Source organism: Oncorhynchus tshawytscha, linkage group LG20 (assembly GCF_018296145.1).
Source record: "Oncorhynchus tshawytscha isolate Ot180627B linkage group LG20, Otsh_v2.0, whole genome shotgun sequence".
In the NCBI taxonomy this organism is placed as follows: Eukaryota; Metazoa; Chordata; class Actinopteri; order Salmoniformes; family Salmonidae; genus Oncorhynchus; species Oncorhynchus tshawytscha.
This window is the reverse complement of record NC_056448.1, coordinates 50190470-50208306: the sequence shown is the minus strand read 5'-3', so window position 1 is coordinate 50208306 and position 17837 is coordinate 50190470. Positions and strand designations below refer to the sequence as shown.

Genomic DNA, 17837 nt, shown 5'->3' with positions numbered 1-17837 from the left:
TGTGTTTCTGCTGGTATCAGTCTCTACTCTGTCATGTTGTGTTTCTGCTGGTACCAATCTCTACTCTGTCATGTTGTGTTTCTGTTGGTACCAGTCTCTACTCTGTCATGTTGTGTTTCTGCTGGTATCAGTCTCTACTCTGTCATGTTGTGTTTCTGCTGGTATCAGTCTCTACTCTGTCATGTTGTGTTTCTGCTGGTATCAGTCTCTACTCTGTCATGTGTTTCTCCTGGTTGCTCCAGCTCCCTCTTCTTCATCATGGCGATGTGCAGCTGTTGTTTGATGATGGTGATGTGTGTCTCCAGCTCTGACAGCTCCTGCAGCATGGGGTTGGTCCTGGCCTGCAGACCCACCTGGTCTGTCCTCCCGTTAGATGTTGCCTGCCGGGGGACCAGGCTCTTCACCTGTGGAGGAAGAGGACAAAATAAGATACATTTGGACACCCAATCCCCCCAATTAAAATATAAATTACAGTGCTTCAGAGAGTATTCAACCCCCTGGACGTTTTCCACATTTTGTTACTTTACAAAGTGGGATTTAATTTAAATCTACACAAAAATAGAAAAATAATGTGAAAGTTGAAGAGAAATTGTAAAAATGTCTAAAATATAAAAAATAAAACAATAAGAGCTCTTGATTAGGTTAGAAACACCTGTCAGCAATTATAGCTATGAGTCTCTAAGAGCTTTGCACACCTGGATTGTACAATATTTGCTCATCAATCTTTAAAAAATTCTTCAAGCTCTGTCAAGTTGGTTGATAATCTTTGCTAGACAAGTCTTGCCATAGATTCAAGCCAGTTTTAGTAAATTGTAACTAGGCCACTCAGGAACATTCAATATTGTCTTGGTAAGCAGTGTAGATTTGGCCTTGTGTTTTAGGTTATTGTCCTGCTCAAAAGGGGAATGAAGTTTTACTCTAGAATTTTGCCTGTGCAGAAAAATGACAAGCATACCCATAACATGATGCAGCCACCACGATGCTTGAAAATATGAAGAGTGTGTTGTTGGATTTGCACACAATAACGCTTTGTATTCAGGACAAAAATGTCATTCTTTGCAGTATTAATTTAGTGCCTTGTTGGAAATAGGATGCATGTTTTGGAATAATTGTATTCTGTACGGGCTTCCTTCTTTTGACTCTGTCATTTAGGTTAGTATTGTGGAGTAACTACAATGTTGTTGATCCATCTTCAGTTTTCTCCTGTCCCGGCCGTTAAACTCCTTCCTCTACACCATCCAAAGGGTAATTAATAACTACACCATGCTCAAAGGGTTAAATTAAGGTAAATAAAAGTAAAATAAAAAGGGATATGCCTTTGTCAGATTTTTTTTACCCATCTACCAATAGGTGCCCTTCTTTGCCAGGCATCAGAAAACCTCCCTGGACTTTGGTTGAATCTGTGCTTGAAATGCACTGATTGACTGAGAGACCTTACATATGATTGTATGTGTGGGGTACAGAGGTGAGGTAGTCGTTTAAAAATCATGTTAAACACTATTATTTCACACAGAGTGAGTCAATGCAATTTATATGACTTGTTAAGCAAACTCTTACTCTTGAACTTATTTAGGCTTGCCATAACAAAGGGGTTGAATACTTATTGAGTCACTTCATTTCAGCTTTTAATTTTTTAATAAATTTGTAAACATTACTAAAAACTAAATTTAACTTTGACATTTTGGGATATTGTTTGTAGACTAGTGACACAAAATCTAAATGTAAACCATTTTAAATTCTGGCTGTAAAACAACAAAATGTCGAAAAAAATCAAGGGGGTTGAATGCTACTCTGAAGGCAAATTAGAGAAATTATTTTATTTATTTTTAAAATGAGCTTATTTGATCAAATCATTATGAATAAATCGTAACTACTGGTATTGGCTAGCTTTATTTGAATTAATTAAGGCTCTAGAATACAGGAAATAGCTCTTACAGGTGTTTTAAAAATGTGTTCTGTGCTTGAGGTGGCAATGCTACCTGAGGAGAAGGAGGAGAGGAAGGAGGTGGAGGGGCTGAGGGAGGAGGAGGAGAGCAATCACAGGGGGGAGACTCCAGAACATTTAGCAGGGATTCCTGAGGTGGGATCTTCCTCCTGTTGCAGTTGGAGCTGTTCCATGGTACACATGGCTGCAGTTGTTTGTTGTTACCCATGATGCACCTTGGGGTCGAACAAAAAAACACAGATTTTATTTGTGGCGTTGTGATCTTGTTTTTTCCAGTATTCTTTATATGCCACGGGTCACCTTGTAGTTCTTTTCCACAGTCAATTTGGCAGTGGCTGATAAAAACCCCAACAGGGAACCTAATCTACAATGTACAGAGACCAGTGGAGGCTGCTGAGGGGAGGAGGGGTCATACTATTAGCTGAAATGGAGTAAATGGAAACCATGTGTTGGATGTATTTGACACCATTCCACTAATTATTCTCCAGCCGTTATCATGAGCCCGTCCTCCCAAATAAGATGCCACCAGCCTCCTGTGACAGAGAGCCATGTTTCTAAGACTATACATTAGCGCAACATAAAGTGAGGCGTCCGTCAGGTCTTTATTTTACAGTGATATGCAAGACTGACATGTCATGGTACATGGTACATGACATGGATAGGATCTTTTCCAGGATCTTTTCCACGGTCAGTTAGTAAGGTGATTCATCTAATAGGTTTTCGAAGTGTCCAAGAATGGACCCCTCATTCCATAGGGTTCTGGTCAAAAGTAGTGCACTATGTAGGGAATAGTGTCTTTGCTATCATCACTGACAATTATATTTCTGTGCGTTTCTGTGCGGCTTTTATGTGAAGGTACACAGGACATTGTTACCTTTCTTCTGTCTTGGCTACAGTCTGCAGTTTATCGTCATTGAAAGATGAGTTCATTGCTCGATGTAACCTCTGTGGGACAGAGCAGACATAATATGTCAAACAGAAACTATACAGATACCAAAGTATGATATTCTCAGAAGAATTTCAGTCATTTCTGAATGGGACTGCCAAATAGCTTTTTTTTCTCTTAAAGGGGCAGTGTTGTATTTTGAGACAGTCTTGAATAAGCTAAGTAGCCAATAGGCAGAAGGTTATTATTATTTGACCATGTTGTTCATCTATGAACATTTGAACATCTTGGCCATGTTCCGTTATAATCTCCACCCGGCACAGCCAGAAGAGGACTGGCCACCCCACATAGCCTGGTTCCTCTCTAGGTTTCTTCCTAGGTTCCGGCCTTTCCAGGGAGTTTTTCCTAGCCACCGTGCTTCTACACCTGCATTGCTTGCTGTTTGGGGTTTTAGGCTGGGTTTCTGTACAGCACTGAGATATCAGCTGATGTAAGAAGGACTATATAAATACATTTGATTTGATTAGCATAATCTTTCTCATTCTCTGTAATAATGGTACGGGAAAAATTATCAATTTTATTTTGTAAAGTGGTTTCTTGCATCAAACAACAACATGTTCAGTCACCTCCTTTTCTGAAGGACAAGTGGATAAACAGGTTAATGTGAAGCCCTGCATGTTTTTTGTTTTAAATCTAATGGAATGTAGACCTGCATTAAACACCACACATCAGCTGATACTGTAGGCTGAATGATAGAAGAGATATGTCCATGGTAAAATGTTACAGGATGCATTTTCTCCATTGTTTTTGATGGTAGGCCTCTCTGGTAGGTCTACATTATGATCAAATAGCCACAGTAGCCTACTTGGACACTGTTAAAACTGTAACTTAAAGCAGGTTCAACCTCAAGGTATCCAATAAAAGCACACTGGAAGTTACACAACATTGTTACGGTGCCTTAGAACGCTGCGGCACTCGGGAGCTAATAAAGACAGTTGATCGCTACGTTAGTTACCTGCCAAGAATGAAGCTAGTACCTATACCTGACTCATGAAGTTAGTTAAATGAGTTACCTGTCTAGTATGCAGCCAGTTAACTATCACTACGTTTAGTTAGTTACCTGACTAGTATGCAGCCGGTTAACATAGTGATAGTTAAATTAGTTACCTGACTAGTATGCAGCCAGTTAACTATCACTACGTTTAGTTAGTTACCTGACTAGTATGACTAGTATGCAGCCGGTTAACTATCACCATGTTAAGTTAGTTACCTGACTAGTATGCAGCCGGTTAACTATCACCATGTTAAGTTAGTTACCTGACTAGTATGCAGCCAGTTAACATAGTGATAGTTAAATTAGTTACCTGACTAGTATGCAGCCAGTTAACATAGCGATAGTTAAATTAGTTACCTGACTAGTATGCAGCCAGTACTTGAACTTGGGCTCCTTGACTCTGGGTATGACAAAGCGGTAGATTATGTGTTCAGCCAGGGTGGTGAGGAGAGACAGACCCAATCCGACACACAGCATCAAAAACAGGCCTGAGAAATGCTTAATGCCCATCTGTAGGGTCTGGAGAGAGCAGAGACAAACACACAGGATATAAAACAGTTTGTACTGTATGCTGTGAGTTCAGCATATCAATACATTCATAATTTGTACATTTCCCTTGCATAAGAATCAAACTGAAATATTTCACACATTTTTCAAATAGCGTCTTATTTATGGAAGATTATTGAAGAAAACAAATTGGCAGTTTTATATTCTGTTGCAGCGACAAGCTTCTGGAATTTATAATGAACATCATTAAGACTTTTTGAAATCACAGAATAGAGATAATTTAGCATTGTGATGTAGTACATCAGTATTTGTATTGAAGTAGTATGATATACGTTTACCTCTGTGACTGATTGAAGTAGTATGATGTACAGTACATTACCTCTGTGACTGATTGAAGTAGTATGATGTACATTTCCTCTGTGACTGGTTGAAGAGGTATGATGTACTTCCTGTTTGGCCCTGTCCGGGGGTGTCCTCGGATGGGTCCACAGTGTCTCCTGACCCCTCCTGTCTCAGCCTCCAGTATTTATGCTGCAGTAGTTTATGTGTCGGGGGGCTAGGGTCAGTTTGTTATATCTGGAGTACTTCTCCTGTCCTATTCGGTGTCCTGTGTGAATCTAAGTGTGCGTTCTCTAATTCTCTCTTTCTTTCTCTCTCGGAGGACCTGAGCCCTAGGACCATGCCCCAGGATTACCTGACATGATGACTCCTTGCTGTCCCCAGTCCACCTGGCCGTGCTGCTGCTCCAGTTTCAACTGTTCTGCCTTCTTATTATTCGAACATGCTGGTCATTTATGAACATTTGAACATCTTGGCCATGTTCTGTTATAATCTCCACCCGGCACAGCCAGAAGAGGACTGGCCACCCCACATAGCCTGGTTCCTCTCTAGGTTCCTCTCTAGCTCAGGGATTTGAACCAGCAACCTTTGTCACTGGCCCACCTTCTCTTAACCATTAGGCTTTCATACAAACATCTGCTGCAGATTAACATGGGGCCCATTCAGTTAGTGTGATTGAAGCTGTAATTATGAGAGCAGTTTGGAACTCTCCAAGATGTCTTCACGGTTTCTACTGACGACCCTTCTCTCTAGTAGAACGTCTGTCAGGGTGCTCAATGACACCGTGTCAGGGTGCTCAATGACACCGTGTCAGGGTGCTCAATGACACCGTGTCAGGGTGCTCAATGACACCGTGTCAGGGTGCTCAATGACACCGTGTCAGGGTGCTCAATGACACCGTGTTACACTACGTCTGTTACAGTGCTCAATGACACCGTGTTACACTACGTCTGTGTTAAAATGCATCCCAAAATGGCACTGTATTCCTTACATAGTACACTACTTTGACCAGCACACACAGGACCCTGGTCAAAAGTAGTGCACTGTGTAGGGGATATGGTTCCATTTGGGACACAACCCAGCCCATTGTTCTCAGTCTCTCCCTCCAGAACACAGGACCCCCCAGACAGAGGGGCACCACCAGGCTCAGAGTATTACAATATAAAGGGCAGATAATAAGTCATATTTCATGAACATTGGAAATGAAGCATTTAGTTTCATGTGTCTCTATCTTTTCTCTCTCTGTTCATCTCTCTCTCTTTCCAGGTGTGTTTGCGTTTGGTCTGTTTGCGACAGACATCTTTGTAAACGCGGGGCAGGTGGTGACGGGCAACCTGGCGCCGTACTTCCTGTCTGTGTGTAAGCCCAACTACACCGGCACCGAGTGTCGCTTCAACCACCAGTTCATCTCCAATGGTAACATCTGTACCGGCAGCCCGGTCGTCGTGGAGAAGGCTCGACGCTCCTTCCCTTCCAAAGACGCGTCGCTCAGCGTCTACTCTGCTGTCTATGTCACTGTGAGGGTTATGATAATCAGAATGAGTATTACAGTAGAATGTAGTCATTGTTACTCTGCTGTCTGCGTCACTGTGAGTACTGCTGGAACTGGCCCAACTTTATTATGATGATGGAGACATTTTTAGCTTGGGCAGACACCATAGAGACAGTTACTACCTCTCATCATGTCTCTCCCTGCCTCCCCCTGTCTCTCCCTGTTCCAGATGTACATCACTAGCACCATAAAGACTAAGAGTAGTCGCCTGGCCAAACCGGTGCTGTGCCTGGGCACCCTCTGTACAGCATTCCTCGCCGGGCTCAACCGGGTCTCGGAGTACCGGAACCACTATTCTGATGTCATCGCTGGGTTCATCCTTGGTAGCTGTATCGCTCTGTTCCTGGTGAGGACTAACGGTCGTTTTAATCTGGTTGTGTTGATCTCTTTTAGCACACAATGGGAGCTGATCTTTCTGATGAGGATGTCTTGTATTCCAATTGGTCAAAATCTTCCTCGGCATCTAAATGGTTTCCACTGGCAATATTCCCTCTAAGCTGCGCTACATTTCCTCTGTGACTGGTTGAAGAGGTATGATGTACTTCCTGTTTGGCCCTGTCCGGGGGTGTCCTCGGATGGGTCCACAGTGTCTCCTGACCCCTCCTGTCTCAGCCTCCAGTATTTATGCTGCAGTAGTTTATGTGTCGGGGGGCTAGGGTCAGTTTGTTATATCTGGAGTACTTCTCCTGTCCTATTCGGTGTCCTGTGTGAATCTAAGTGTGCGTTCTCTAATTCTCTCTTTCTTTCTCTCTCGGAGGACCTGAGCCCTAGGACCATGCCCCAGGATTACCTGACATGATGACTCCTTGCTGTCCCCAGTCCACCTGGCCGTGCTGCTGCTCCAGTTTCAACTGTTCTGCCTTCTTATTATTCAAACATGCTGGTCATTTATGAACATTTGAACATCTTGGCCATGTTCTGTTATAATCTCCACCCGGCACAGCCAGAAGAGGACTGGCCACCCCACATAGCCTGGTTCCTCTCTAGGTTTCTTCCTAGGTTTTGGCCTTTCTAGGGAGTTTTTCCTAGCCACTGTGCTTCTACACCTGCATTGCTTGCTGTTTGGGGTTTTAGGCTGGGTTTCTGTACAGCACTTTGAGATATCAGCTGATGTACGAAGGGCTATATAAATAAATTTGATTTGATTTGATTTACCTCTGTGACTGGTTGAAGAGGTATGATGTACATTACCTCTGTGACTGGTTGAAGTAGAGTGATGTACATTACCTCTGTGACTGGTTGAAGTAGAGTGATGTACATTACCTCTGTGACTGGTTGAAGTAGTATGATGTACATTACCTCTGTGACTGATTGAAGTAGTATGATGTACATTACCTCTGTGACTGGTTGAAGTAGTATGATGTACATTACCTCTGTGACTGCGAAGCTCCGTTTCCCACAGGGCACCACCTTGTACCACTTATCATGTAGCATGTCTATGAAGCCGTCAGACTTGTACTGGCTCACCAGCTCTGAGATATTAGAGGTCAGGTGGGAGTTCTGGCGCAGGCCGATGCCGTAGCCTGGGAACAGACAGAAAACACAGCAGGCCGATGATGTAACCTGGGAACAGATAGAAAACACAGCAGGCCGATGCCGTAACCTGGGAACAGATAGAAAACACAGCAGGCCGATGCCGTAACCTGGGAACAGATAGAAAACACAGCAGGCCGATGCCGTAACCTGGGAACAGATAGAAAACACAGCAGGCCGATGCCGTAACCTGGGAACAGACAGAAAACACAGCAGGCCGATGCCGTAACCTGGGAACAGATAGAAAACACAGCAGGCCGATGCCGTAACCTGGGAACAGATAGAAAACACAGCAGGCCGATGCCGTAACCTGGGAACAGATAGAAAACACAGCAGGCCGATGCCGTAGCCTGGGAACAGACAGAAAACACAGCAGGCAGATGATGTAACCTGGGAACAGACATAATGACTTAGAAAACACAGCAGGCCGATGCCGTAACCTGGGAACAGACATAATGACTTAGAAAACACAGCAGGCCGATGCCGTAACCTGGGAACAGACATAATGACTTCTATATTATAATGTCTTGTCTTATCCTTTATACCAGTGGTTCTATATTATAATGTCTTGTCTTATCCTTTCTACCAGTGGTTCTATATTATAATGTCTTGTCTTATCCTTTATACCAGTGGTTCTATATTATAATGTCTTGTCTTATCCTTTCTACCAGTGGTTCTATATTATAGTGTCTTGTCTTATCCTTTCTACCAGTGGTTCTATATTATAATGTCTTGTCTTATCCTTTATACCAGTGGTTCTATATTATAATGTCTTGTCTTATCCTTTCTACCAGTGGTTCTATATTATAATGTCTTGTCTCATCCTTTCTACCAGTGGTTCTATATTATATGTCTTGTAATGTCTTGTCTTATCCTTTCTACCAGTGGTTCTATATTATAATGTCTTGTCTTATCCTTTCTACCAGTGGTTCTATATTAGAATGTCTTGTCTTATCCTTTCTACCAGTGGTTCTATATTATAATGTCTTGTCTTATCCTTTCTACCAGTGGTTCTATATTATAATGTCTTGTCTTATCCTTTATACCAGTGGTTCTATATTATAATGTCTTGTCTTATCCTTTCTACCAGTGGTTCTATATTATAGTGTCTTGTAATGTCTTGTCTTATCCTTTCTACCAGTGGTTCTATATTATAATGTCTTGTCTCATCCTTTCTACCAGTGGTTCTATATTATAATGTCTTGTCTTATCCTTTATACCAGTGGTTCTATATTATAATGTCTTGTCTTATCCTTTCTACCAGTGGTTCTATATTATAGTGTCTTGTCTTATCCTTTCTACCAGTGGTTCTATATTATAATGTCTTGTCTTATCCTTTATACCAGTGGTTCTATATTATAATGTCTTGTCTTATCCTTTATACCAGTGGTTCTATATTATAGTGTCTTGTCTTATCCTTTCTACCAGTGGTTCTATATTATAATGTCTTGTCTTATCCTTTCTACCAGTGGTTCTATATTATAATGTCTTGTCTTATCCTTTATACCAGTGGTTCTATATTATAATGTCTTGTCTTATCCTTTATACCAGTGGTTCTATATTATAATGTCTTGTCTTATCCTTTATACCAGTGGTTCTATATTATAATGTCTTGTCTTATCCTTTCTACCAGTGGTTCTATATTATAATGTCTTGTCTTATCCTTTCTACCAGTGGTTCTATATTATAGTGTCTTGTCTTATCCTTTATACCAGTGGTTCTATATTATAATGTCTTGTCTTATCCTTTATACCAGTGGTTCTATATTATAATGTCTTGTCTTATCCTTTCTACCAGTGGTTCTATATTATAGTGTCTTGTCTTATCCTTTCTACCAGTGTTTCTGTAGCTAGCACAAAAAGGAGAGGGGAGAGAGGGCGTACCTGTCTTGTTCCTCTTCATTATGGATACAGAATTAACACCTTATTTCATGTCAATCTACTTGCCTTCAATTGCAAATGGTTTCCCCACAGTGAGTGTCTTGCATTCTGCATCTATAGACACCTCGTGGTCTAGTAAGGCCTTGTCCATGATGAAAGCATCCAGTTGCTGTGGATCATGCCTGAAAAGACACACAATTTGCTACTGAATACACACATCACGACAAGAGTCAACACAGCATGGCAGCAACATGACAACACAGCATGGCAGCAACAAAACATGACAACACAGCATGGCAGCAACAAAACATGACAACACAGCATGGCAGCAACAAAACATGACAACACAGCATGGCAGCAACAACATGACAACACAGCATGGCAGCAACACAAACAGACAACACAGCATGGCAGCAACAAAACATGACAACACAGCATGGCAGCAACACAACATGACAACACAGCATGGCACACAACACAGCAACACAACAACACAGCATGGCAGCAACAAAACATAACACAGCATGGCAGCAACACAGCATGGACAACACAGCATGGCAGCAACACAACACAACAACACAGCATGGTAGCAACACAACAACACAGCATGGTAGCAGCAACACAGCAACACAGCATGGCAGCAACAAAACACAACAACACAGCATGGTAGCAACACAACAACACAGCATGGCAGCAACAAAACATGACAACACAGCATGGCAGCAACACAACAACACAGCATGGCAACAACACATGACAACACAGCATGGCAGCAACACATGACAACACAGCATGGCAACAACACATGACAACACAGCATGGCAACAACACATGACAACACAGCATGCAGCAACACAGCATGGCAGCAACACAACATGACAACACAGCCTGGCAGCAACACAACATGACAACACAGCATGGCAGCAAACACAACAACACAGCATGGCAGCAACACAACAACACAGCATGGCAGCAACACAACAACACATCAACACAACAACACAGCATGGCAGCAACACATGACAACACAGCATGGTAGAAAAACAACACAGCATGGTAGCAACACAACATGACAACACAGCATGGTAGCAACGCAAAAATACAACACAGCATGGTAGCAATACAATGTGACAACACAGCATGGTAGCAATACAATGTGACAACACAGCATGGTAGCAATACAATGTGACAACACAGCATGGTAGCAACACAACATGACAACACAACATGATAGCAGCACAAAACAGGGTACAAAGATTATAGGCACAAACAGCACAAAGGGCAAGAAGGTAGAGACAACAATACATCACACAAAGCAGCCACAACTGTCAGTAAGAGTGTCCATGATTGAGTCTTACTGATGTTAGACATGCAACATTTTACATGGTTGCCATTTAGCAGACACGTATCCAGAGTGACTTATTGGAACAATTACGGTGAAGTGCCTTGCTCAAGGGCACAGACAGACTTTTCACCTAGGCAGCTCGGGGATTCGAACCAGCTACCTTTTGGTAACTGGCCCAACGCTCTTAATCGTTAGACTGCCTGCCGTTAGCTATTTTTCACTTCTATTTTTTAATAACTTCCAGGGGTCCACATGTTAAGCCCTTTTTCATGCAGTGCATACTAATATATATTGCTGGCTATAGTAAAGATGTGGGAGGGCTATCTCTGGCTCTGAAAGAAACTCAGGCAAGCCGATACGGTATGCACCTCCTTATCAGAATACGTTCCAGAAGGATCTGATCAGTGGCGAGCAGGTGCAAGTCTTCAGTCATCTCCTCACCTCCCTCACACAGAGAGAAAGGTATGTACATTACCAGTCAAAAGTTTGGACACCTACTCATTCAAAGGTTTTTCTTTATTTTGACTATTTTCTACATTGTAGAATAATAGTGACGACATCAAAACGATGAAATAACACATATGGAATTATGTAGTAACCAAAAAATAGTGTTAAACAAATCAAAATAGATTTTAGATTCTTCAAAGTAGCCAAGTGTTTGCCTTGATGACAGCTTTGCACAATCTTGGCATTCTCTCAACCAGCTTCATGTGTATTTTGATTTATTTAACACTTTTTTGGTTACTACATGATTCCATATGTATTAAGTTATCGTTTTTTTTTGTCTTCACCATTATTCTACAACGTAGAAAATAGGAAAAATAAGGAAAAACCCTTGAATGAGTAGGTGTCCAAACTTTTGACTGGTACAGTATATGTCACCACACCCAACCTGCCCTCAGCCCCGAGCCGTCTGCCCTCAGCCCCGAGCTGTCTGCCCTCAGTTCCAGTAACTCTGCTCTCCTCCAGAGAAGATGTGAGATGACTTGAGAAACAGTTTCAGATTGAGTAGCAGATATAGGAGAGGATCAAAGGCCACATAGCGAGATGCATAGCTAGCACCTCCAGTAGACCTGGGTTTCAAATACGTGTATCACTGGAGAGGATGGAGCAGAGCACAGAGCCACTAACGATGTCACTCACATACTGTCAATAGATGGAGACATTCCTATTGACCTCTTATTGTCCGTGTTAAAACGAGCCCTGTGTGGCAGAGTATTATGGTGTTTTACTGCAGTACTAAACGTGTTAAATCTAGAGTATTATGGTGTTTTACTGCAGTACTAAACGTGTTAAATCTAGAGTATTATGGTGTTTTACTGCAGTACTAAACGTGTTAAATCTAGAGTATTATGGTGTTTTACTGCAGAACTAAACGTGTTAAATCTAGAGTATTATGGTGTTTTACTGCAGAACTAAACGTGTTAAATCTACTTTGTGGCAGAGTATTATGAGTGGGACATATTCAGAACTGTTATGAAGTCTCCCTGTATAAAGCCTGTATTGGTACCCATGTTAAAGCTGTGATGAGTCAGTATTGTATCATGTTGGTACCCATGTTAAAGCTGTGATGAGTCAGTATTGTATCATGTTGGTACCCATGTTAAAGCTGTGATGAGTCAGTACTGTATCATGTTGGTACCCATGTTAAAGCTGTGATGAGTCAGTACTGTATCATGTTGGTACCCATGTTAAAGCTGTGATGAGTCAGTACTGTATCATGTTGGTACCCATGTTAAAGCTGTGATGAGTCAGTACTTTACAGTCATGACTCACTTCAGATGTTCTATTCCATCTGGGGTTGCTGGTACGTTGTACCGTCTCATGTATTCGTGCATCTCTGGAAAGCTTTTCTTCAGGTAATCCTCGGCACTGCTCTCCCGGACCGTGGCGAAGCGGAAACCCTGTGATGGGTGATGAAGCTGGAAGAACAGAAAACAAGGAACTGTTTGAGTGGTCTATCACCCCCTGTAACTGTTAGTGGTCTAGTACCTCCTGTAACTGTTAGAGTGGTCTATCACCCCTGTAACTGTTAGTGATCTAGTACCTCCTGTAACTGTTAGTGTTGTCTATCACCCCTGTAACTGTTAGTGGTCTAGTACCTCCTGTAACTGTTAGTGGTCTATCACCCCCTGTAACTGTTAGTGGTCTAGTACCTCCTGTAACTGTTAGTGGTCTATCACCCCCTGTAACTGTTAGTGGTCTAGTACCTCCTGTAACTGTTAGAGTGGTCTATCACCCCTGTAACTGTTAGTGGTCTAGTACCTCCTGTAACTGTTAGTGGTCTATCACCCCTGTAACTGTTAGTGGTCTAGTACCTCCTGTAACTGTTAGAGTGGTCTATCACCCCTGTAACTGTTAGTGATCTAGTACCTCCTGTAACTGTTAGAGTGGTCTATCACCCCTGTAACTGTTAGTGGTCTAGTACCTCCTGTAACTGTTAGTGTGGTCTATCACCCCTGTAACTGTTAGTGGTCTAGTACCTCCTGTAACTGTTAGTGGTCTATCACCCCTGTAACTGTTAGTGGTCTAGTACCTCCTGTAACTGTTAGAGTGGTCTATCACCCCTGTAACTGTTAGTGGTCTAGTACCTCCTGTAACTGTTAGTGTTGTCTATCACCCCCTGTAAATGTTAGTGGTCTAGTACCTCCTGTAACTGTTAGTGTGGTCTATCACCCCCTGTAACTGTTACTGTGGTCTAATACCTCCTGTAACTGTTAGTGTGGTCTAGTACCTCCCGTAACTGTTACTGTGGTCTAGTACCTCCTGTAACTGTTAGAGTGGTCTATCACCCCCTGTAACTGTTAGTGGTCTAGTACCTCCTGTAACTGTTAGAGTGGTCTATCACCCCTGTAACTGTTAGTGATCTAGTACCTCCTGTAACTGTTAGTGTGGTCTATCACCCCCTGTAAATGTTAGTGGTCTAGTACCTCCTGTAACTGTTAGTGTGGTCTATCACCCCCTGTAACTGTTAGTGGTCTAGTACCTCCTGTAACTGTTAGTGTGGTCTATCACCCCCTGTAACTGTTAGTGGTCTGTACCTCCCGTAACTGTTACAGTGGTCTAGTACCTCCGGTAACTGTTACTGTGGTCTATCACCCCCTGTAACTGTTACTGTGGTCTAGTACCTCCTGTAACTGTTACTGTGGTCTATCACCCCCTGTAACTGTTACTGTGGTCTAGTACCTCCTGTAACTGTTAGTGTGGTCTAGTACCCCCTGTAACTGTTACTGTGGTCTAGTACCTCCGGTAACTGTTACTGTGGTCTAGTACCTCCGGTAACTGTTACTGTGGTCTATTACTTCCTGTAACTGTTAGTGTGGTCTATTACTTCCTGTAACTGTTAGTGTGGTCTAGTGCCTCCTGTAACTGTTAGAGTGGTCTAGTACCTCCTGTAACTGTTAGAGTGGTCAAGTACCTCATGTAACTGTTAGAGTAGTCTATTACCTCCTGTAACTTTAGTCTGTAACCTCCTGTAACTGTGGTCTGTAACCTCCTGTAACTGTGGTCTGTAACCTCCTGTAACTGTAGTCTAAAGCATCCTGTAAATTGAGTACATTTATACCTCCTGTAACTGTGGTCTGTAACCTCCTGTAACTGTGGTCTGTAACCTTTAACTGTGGTCTGTAACCTTTAACTGTGGTCTGCAACCTTTAACTGTGGTCTGTAACCTCCTGTAATTGTGGTCTGAAACCTCCTGTAACTGTGGTCTGTAACCTCCTGTAACTGTGGTCTGTAACCTCCTGTAACTGTGGTCTGTAACCTCCTGTAACTGTGGTCTGTAACCTCCTGTAACTGTGGTCTGTAACCTCCTGTAACTGTGGTCTATTACTTCCTCATCACAGCTTACCTGTTACAGAGCTCTCTTAGCTCCTGTTACCTTTAATTGTGATTGTTATTTGTTTTATTTTTAAAGGAGTTGAGCTGTCCAACCATTTCACATGTATTGTTTAGACAGGACAGTGAAAGACTGACAGGAAAGATAGGATGAGAGGGTTATCTAGAATAGCAGTGGGGTGAATTTGATCCCAGATTCACACCGATACATTATATGACCTATTCTGAAGGCAGTTGCTTAGACCAGTCGGACTGTCCCAGACAGACCACTGATTAATTGTGATGATACTGCACTTTAAACTGGAACTCTCCACAATACTGCAACCCTCATTAATCTACTGGACTCTTTTCAAAAATACCTTTTCACTTCAACTCCTCTCCATTGTAAAATCCATAACCTCCTGAACCTTATGCCTCATCCAGCACCATACCCCAGCCACTCTCCCAGGGCCCTCTCCCCTCTCCCAGGCCCTCTCCCTAACCCCTCTCCCAGGGCCCTCTCCCTAACCCCTGTCCCTAACCCCTCTCCCAGGGCCCTCTCCCCTCTCCCCAGGCCCTCTCCCTAACCCCTCTCCCAGGGCCCTCCCTAACCCCTGTCCCTAACCCCTCTCCCAGGGCCCTCTCCCCTCTCCCTAACCTCCTCCTAACCCCTCTCCCCAGGACTCTTTCCCAGTCCCTTTCCCTCTCCCCATACCCCAGCCACTCTCCCAGGGCCCTCTCCCCTCTCCCTAACCCAGGGCCCTCTCCCCTCTCCCTAACCCCTCTCCCCAGGCTCTCTCCCAGGGCCCTCTCCCTAACCCCTCTCCCAGCCCCTTTCCCTCTCCCCAGGCCCCTCTCCCAGGGCCCTCTCCCAGGCCCCTGTCCCTCTCCCCATACCCCAGCCCCTATTCCCAGCCCCCTCCCAGGCCCCTCTCCCCTCTCCCTCTTCCCAGCCCCTCCTCAGTCCCTCTCCCTCTCCTTAACCCTTCTAAAACAGGCCCCTCCCCCCCTCTCGGCCCTTCTATCTAGCTTCAGGCCTCAGCCCCACAACACCCTACGGTGCACTATTTATGCACGTGTTGTAGTACTGGACAGGAGTTAATACAGCTGAGTTTTCCTACCTTTGGATCGTGTATTCCTGAGAGTTGCTGGAATGTTTTCTCCCCCACCATGACGGCGGCCAGATTGGCTGTGTAGGTGGACAGACAGAACAGGCAGAAGATAGCCCAGAGATTCATGAGGAACCGCCCCGTCCAGCACTTAGGAGGTTTAATGGCAGCTGTACGGCCAAACAGGATGGCATAGCAGACGTTCAGAGCCGAGGAGAAGGAGAACACCTTATCTCTGTTCCTGCCTCGCGGCGTCATCCCAAACGGGCTGTTCCACTCGTAGATGGTCAGGAACACGGCAGTAACGTGTAGCGAGACGAATATCCCCAGCCACATGGACCAGTGCAGGGGCCACATGAATGCCCCGATGGGCGCGGCCGTATCCCGGGTCCGTACCAGGATGCCCAGAGAGGTGGAGAAGAACGGGGAGGTGAAGTCTATAACCCTGCTCCGGGCCGAGTTGATACTGAAAGATGTGACGGCTAGGTGGGCCGCTCCGCTGAGTAGATCCCCCACCAGCCCTGTCCAGCGTCCGTTTGTAAACCCACCATACTTGCCGTCGCCTACAATATACAGGTCGAAGTCAAACCCCATGTCCTCCGCCAGTTTCTCCAGTAGATCGACGCAGTAGCCGTAGCAACACTTCTTATACTCCATGGGAATGCTGTCGTTAGGCCCCCGCATCTGGAGGAAGAGAGACTGGAGCAGGGCTGTGTTGTTGGTGAGTGGGTTCAGGCAGAGCTGACCAGCGGGACAGAGACCGTCCTCATCCACCTCCCGGGTGAAGACGAAGGGGTGCTCCACCAGGGTGACCACCCGCAGATGGAGCCGCGACAGGTACCTCCAGTCCCCGCCCTGATAGGATGCCTGTTTGTTAGACCAGGCAACATAGTCCATCAGGGAGGGAGGAAGGGAGGGGTAGAAGGAGAGAGGGAGAAGGAAGGAAAGAGAGAGAAAGAAAACATGAGGAAGGTGGAAAAGAGAGGTTAACCGTAGCAGCAGCATTTACATTTTTGGGCATCTGACAAGAGGTGGCAAGGAGAGGAATAATAGCACAAACAGGTCTGGTACCCAGGCTATAATGTTCTAGTCCAGGCAGCATAGTCCATGAGCTAGTGTTGTAGTACTGGAGTCAACATATTGAGTGTCTCGGTCTTGTCTCGGTGTCGGATACATTGGTACTCGGTCTCGGAAAGCGAGGACTCGTCATTTCTTCCTGGGACCTGCTGAGACCAGCAGAGTAAAAAACTAATAATTATCAGCTTCCATTCAGTCAGAGCATTAAACCGCTTCTCCAGACCACATGGAAACACCTCCTTCACGTCACATTAATATCCTGTTGCCTTTTAAAACCTGGTCTTCCTACTTTACTTGTAACATTACATCATCAAACTTTGTCACGCTTATCAGAATATCCCTGATTCGCTGGTAGGGAAGAGGGAGAATGTCCTTGATGAGCTGGTAGGGAACAGGGAGAATGTCCTTGATTTGATGGTAGAGAAGAGGGAGAATGTCCTTGATGAGCTGGTAGGGAACAGGGAGAATGTACTTGATTTGTTGGTAGAGAAGAGGGAGAATGTCCTTGATGAGCTGGTAGGGAACAGGGAGAATGTACTTGATTTGATGGTAGGGAAGAGAGAGAATGTCCTTGATGAGCTGATAGGGAACAGGGAGAATGTACTTGATGGTAGGGAGAGGGAGGGAATGTCCTTGATTTGATGGTAGGGAAGAAGGAGAATGTCCTTGATTCGCTGGTAGGGAAGAAGGAGAATGTCCTTGATTCGCTGGTAGGGAAGAGGGAGAATGTCTTTGATTCACTGGTAGGGAAGTGTGGGGAATTGTTTATAAGTTGAGTGCTCATTACCAGGGGG

At 44.1% G+C, this 17837-nt stretch overlaps 1 protein-coding gene across 1 annotated transcript in view; it reads right to left on the bottom strand.

The window, feature by feature from the left end:
• Window positions 1-82: 82 nt before the first annotated feature.
• The window catches only part of LOC112240124 (glutamate receptor ionotropic, NMDA 3A-like), a 27128-nt gene continuing 9373 nt past the window's right edge, over window positions 83-17837 (bottom strand). The window contains exons 3-10 of the mRNA XM_042302787.1: window positions 15979-16833; window positions 12818-12963; window positions 9763-9878; window positions 7655-7806; window positions 4243-4404; window positions 2820-2890; window positions 1980-2160; window positions 83-404 (exon numbers count right to left, since the gene is read on the bottom strand). Of these exons, the coding sequence (XP_042158721.1) occupies window positions 180-404; window positions 1980-2160; window positions 2820-2890; window positions 4243-4404; window positions 7655-7806; window positions 9763-9878; window positions 12818-12963; window positions 15979-16833 (1908 nt within the window). The 3' untranslated portion in view covers window positions 83-179. The remainder of the gene's footprint in view (window positions 405-1979; window positions 2161-2819; window positions 2891-4242; window positions 4405-7654; window positions 7807-9762; window positions 9879-12817; window positions 12964-15978; window positions 16834-17837) is intronic.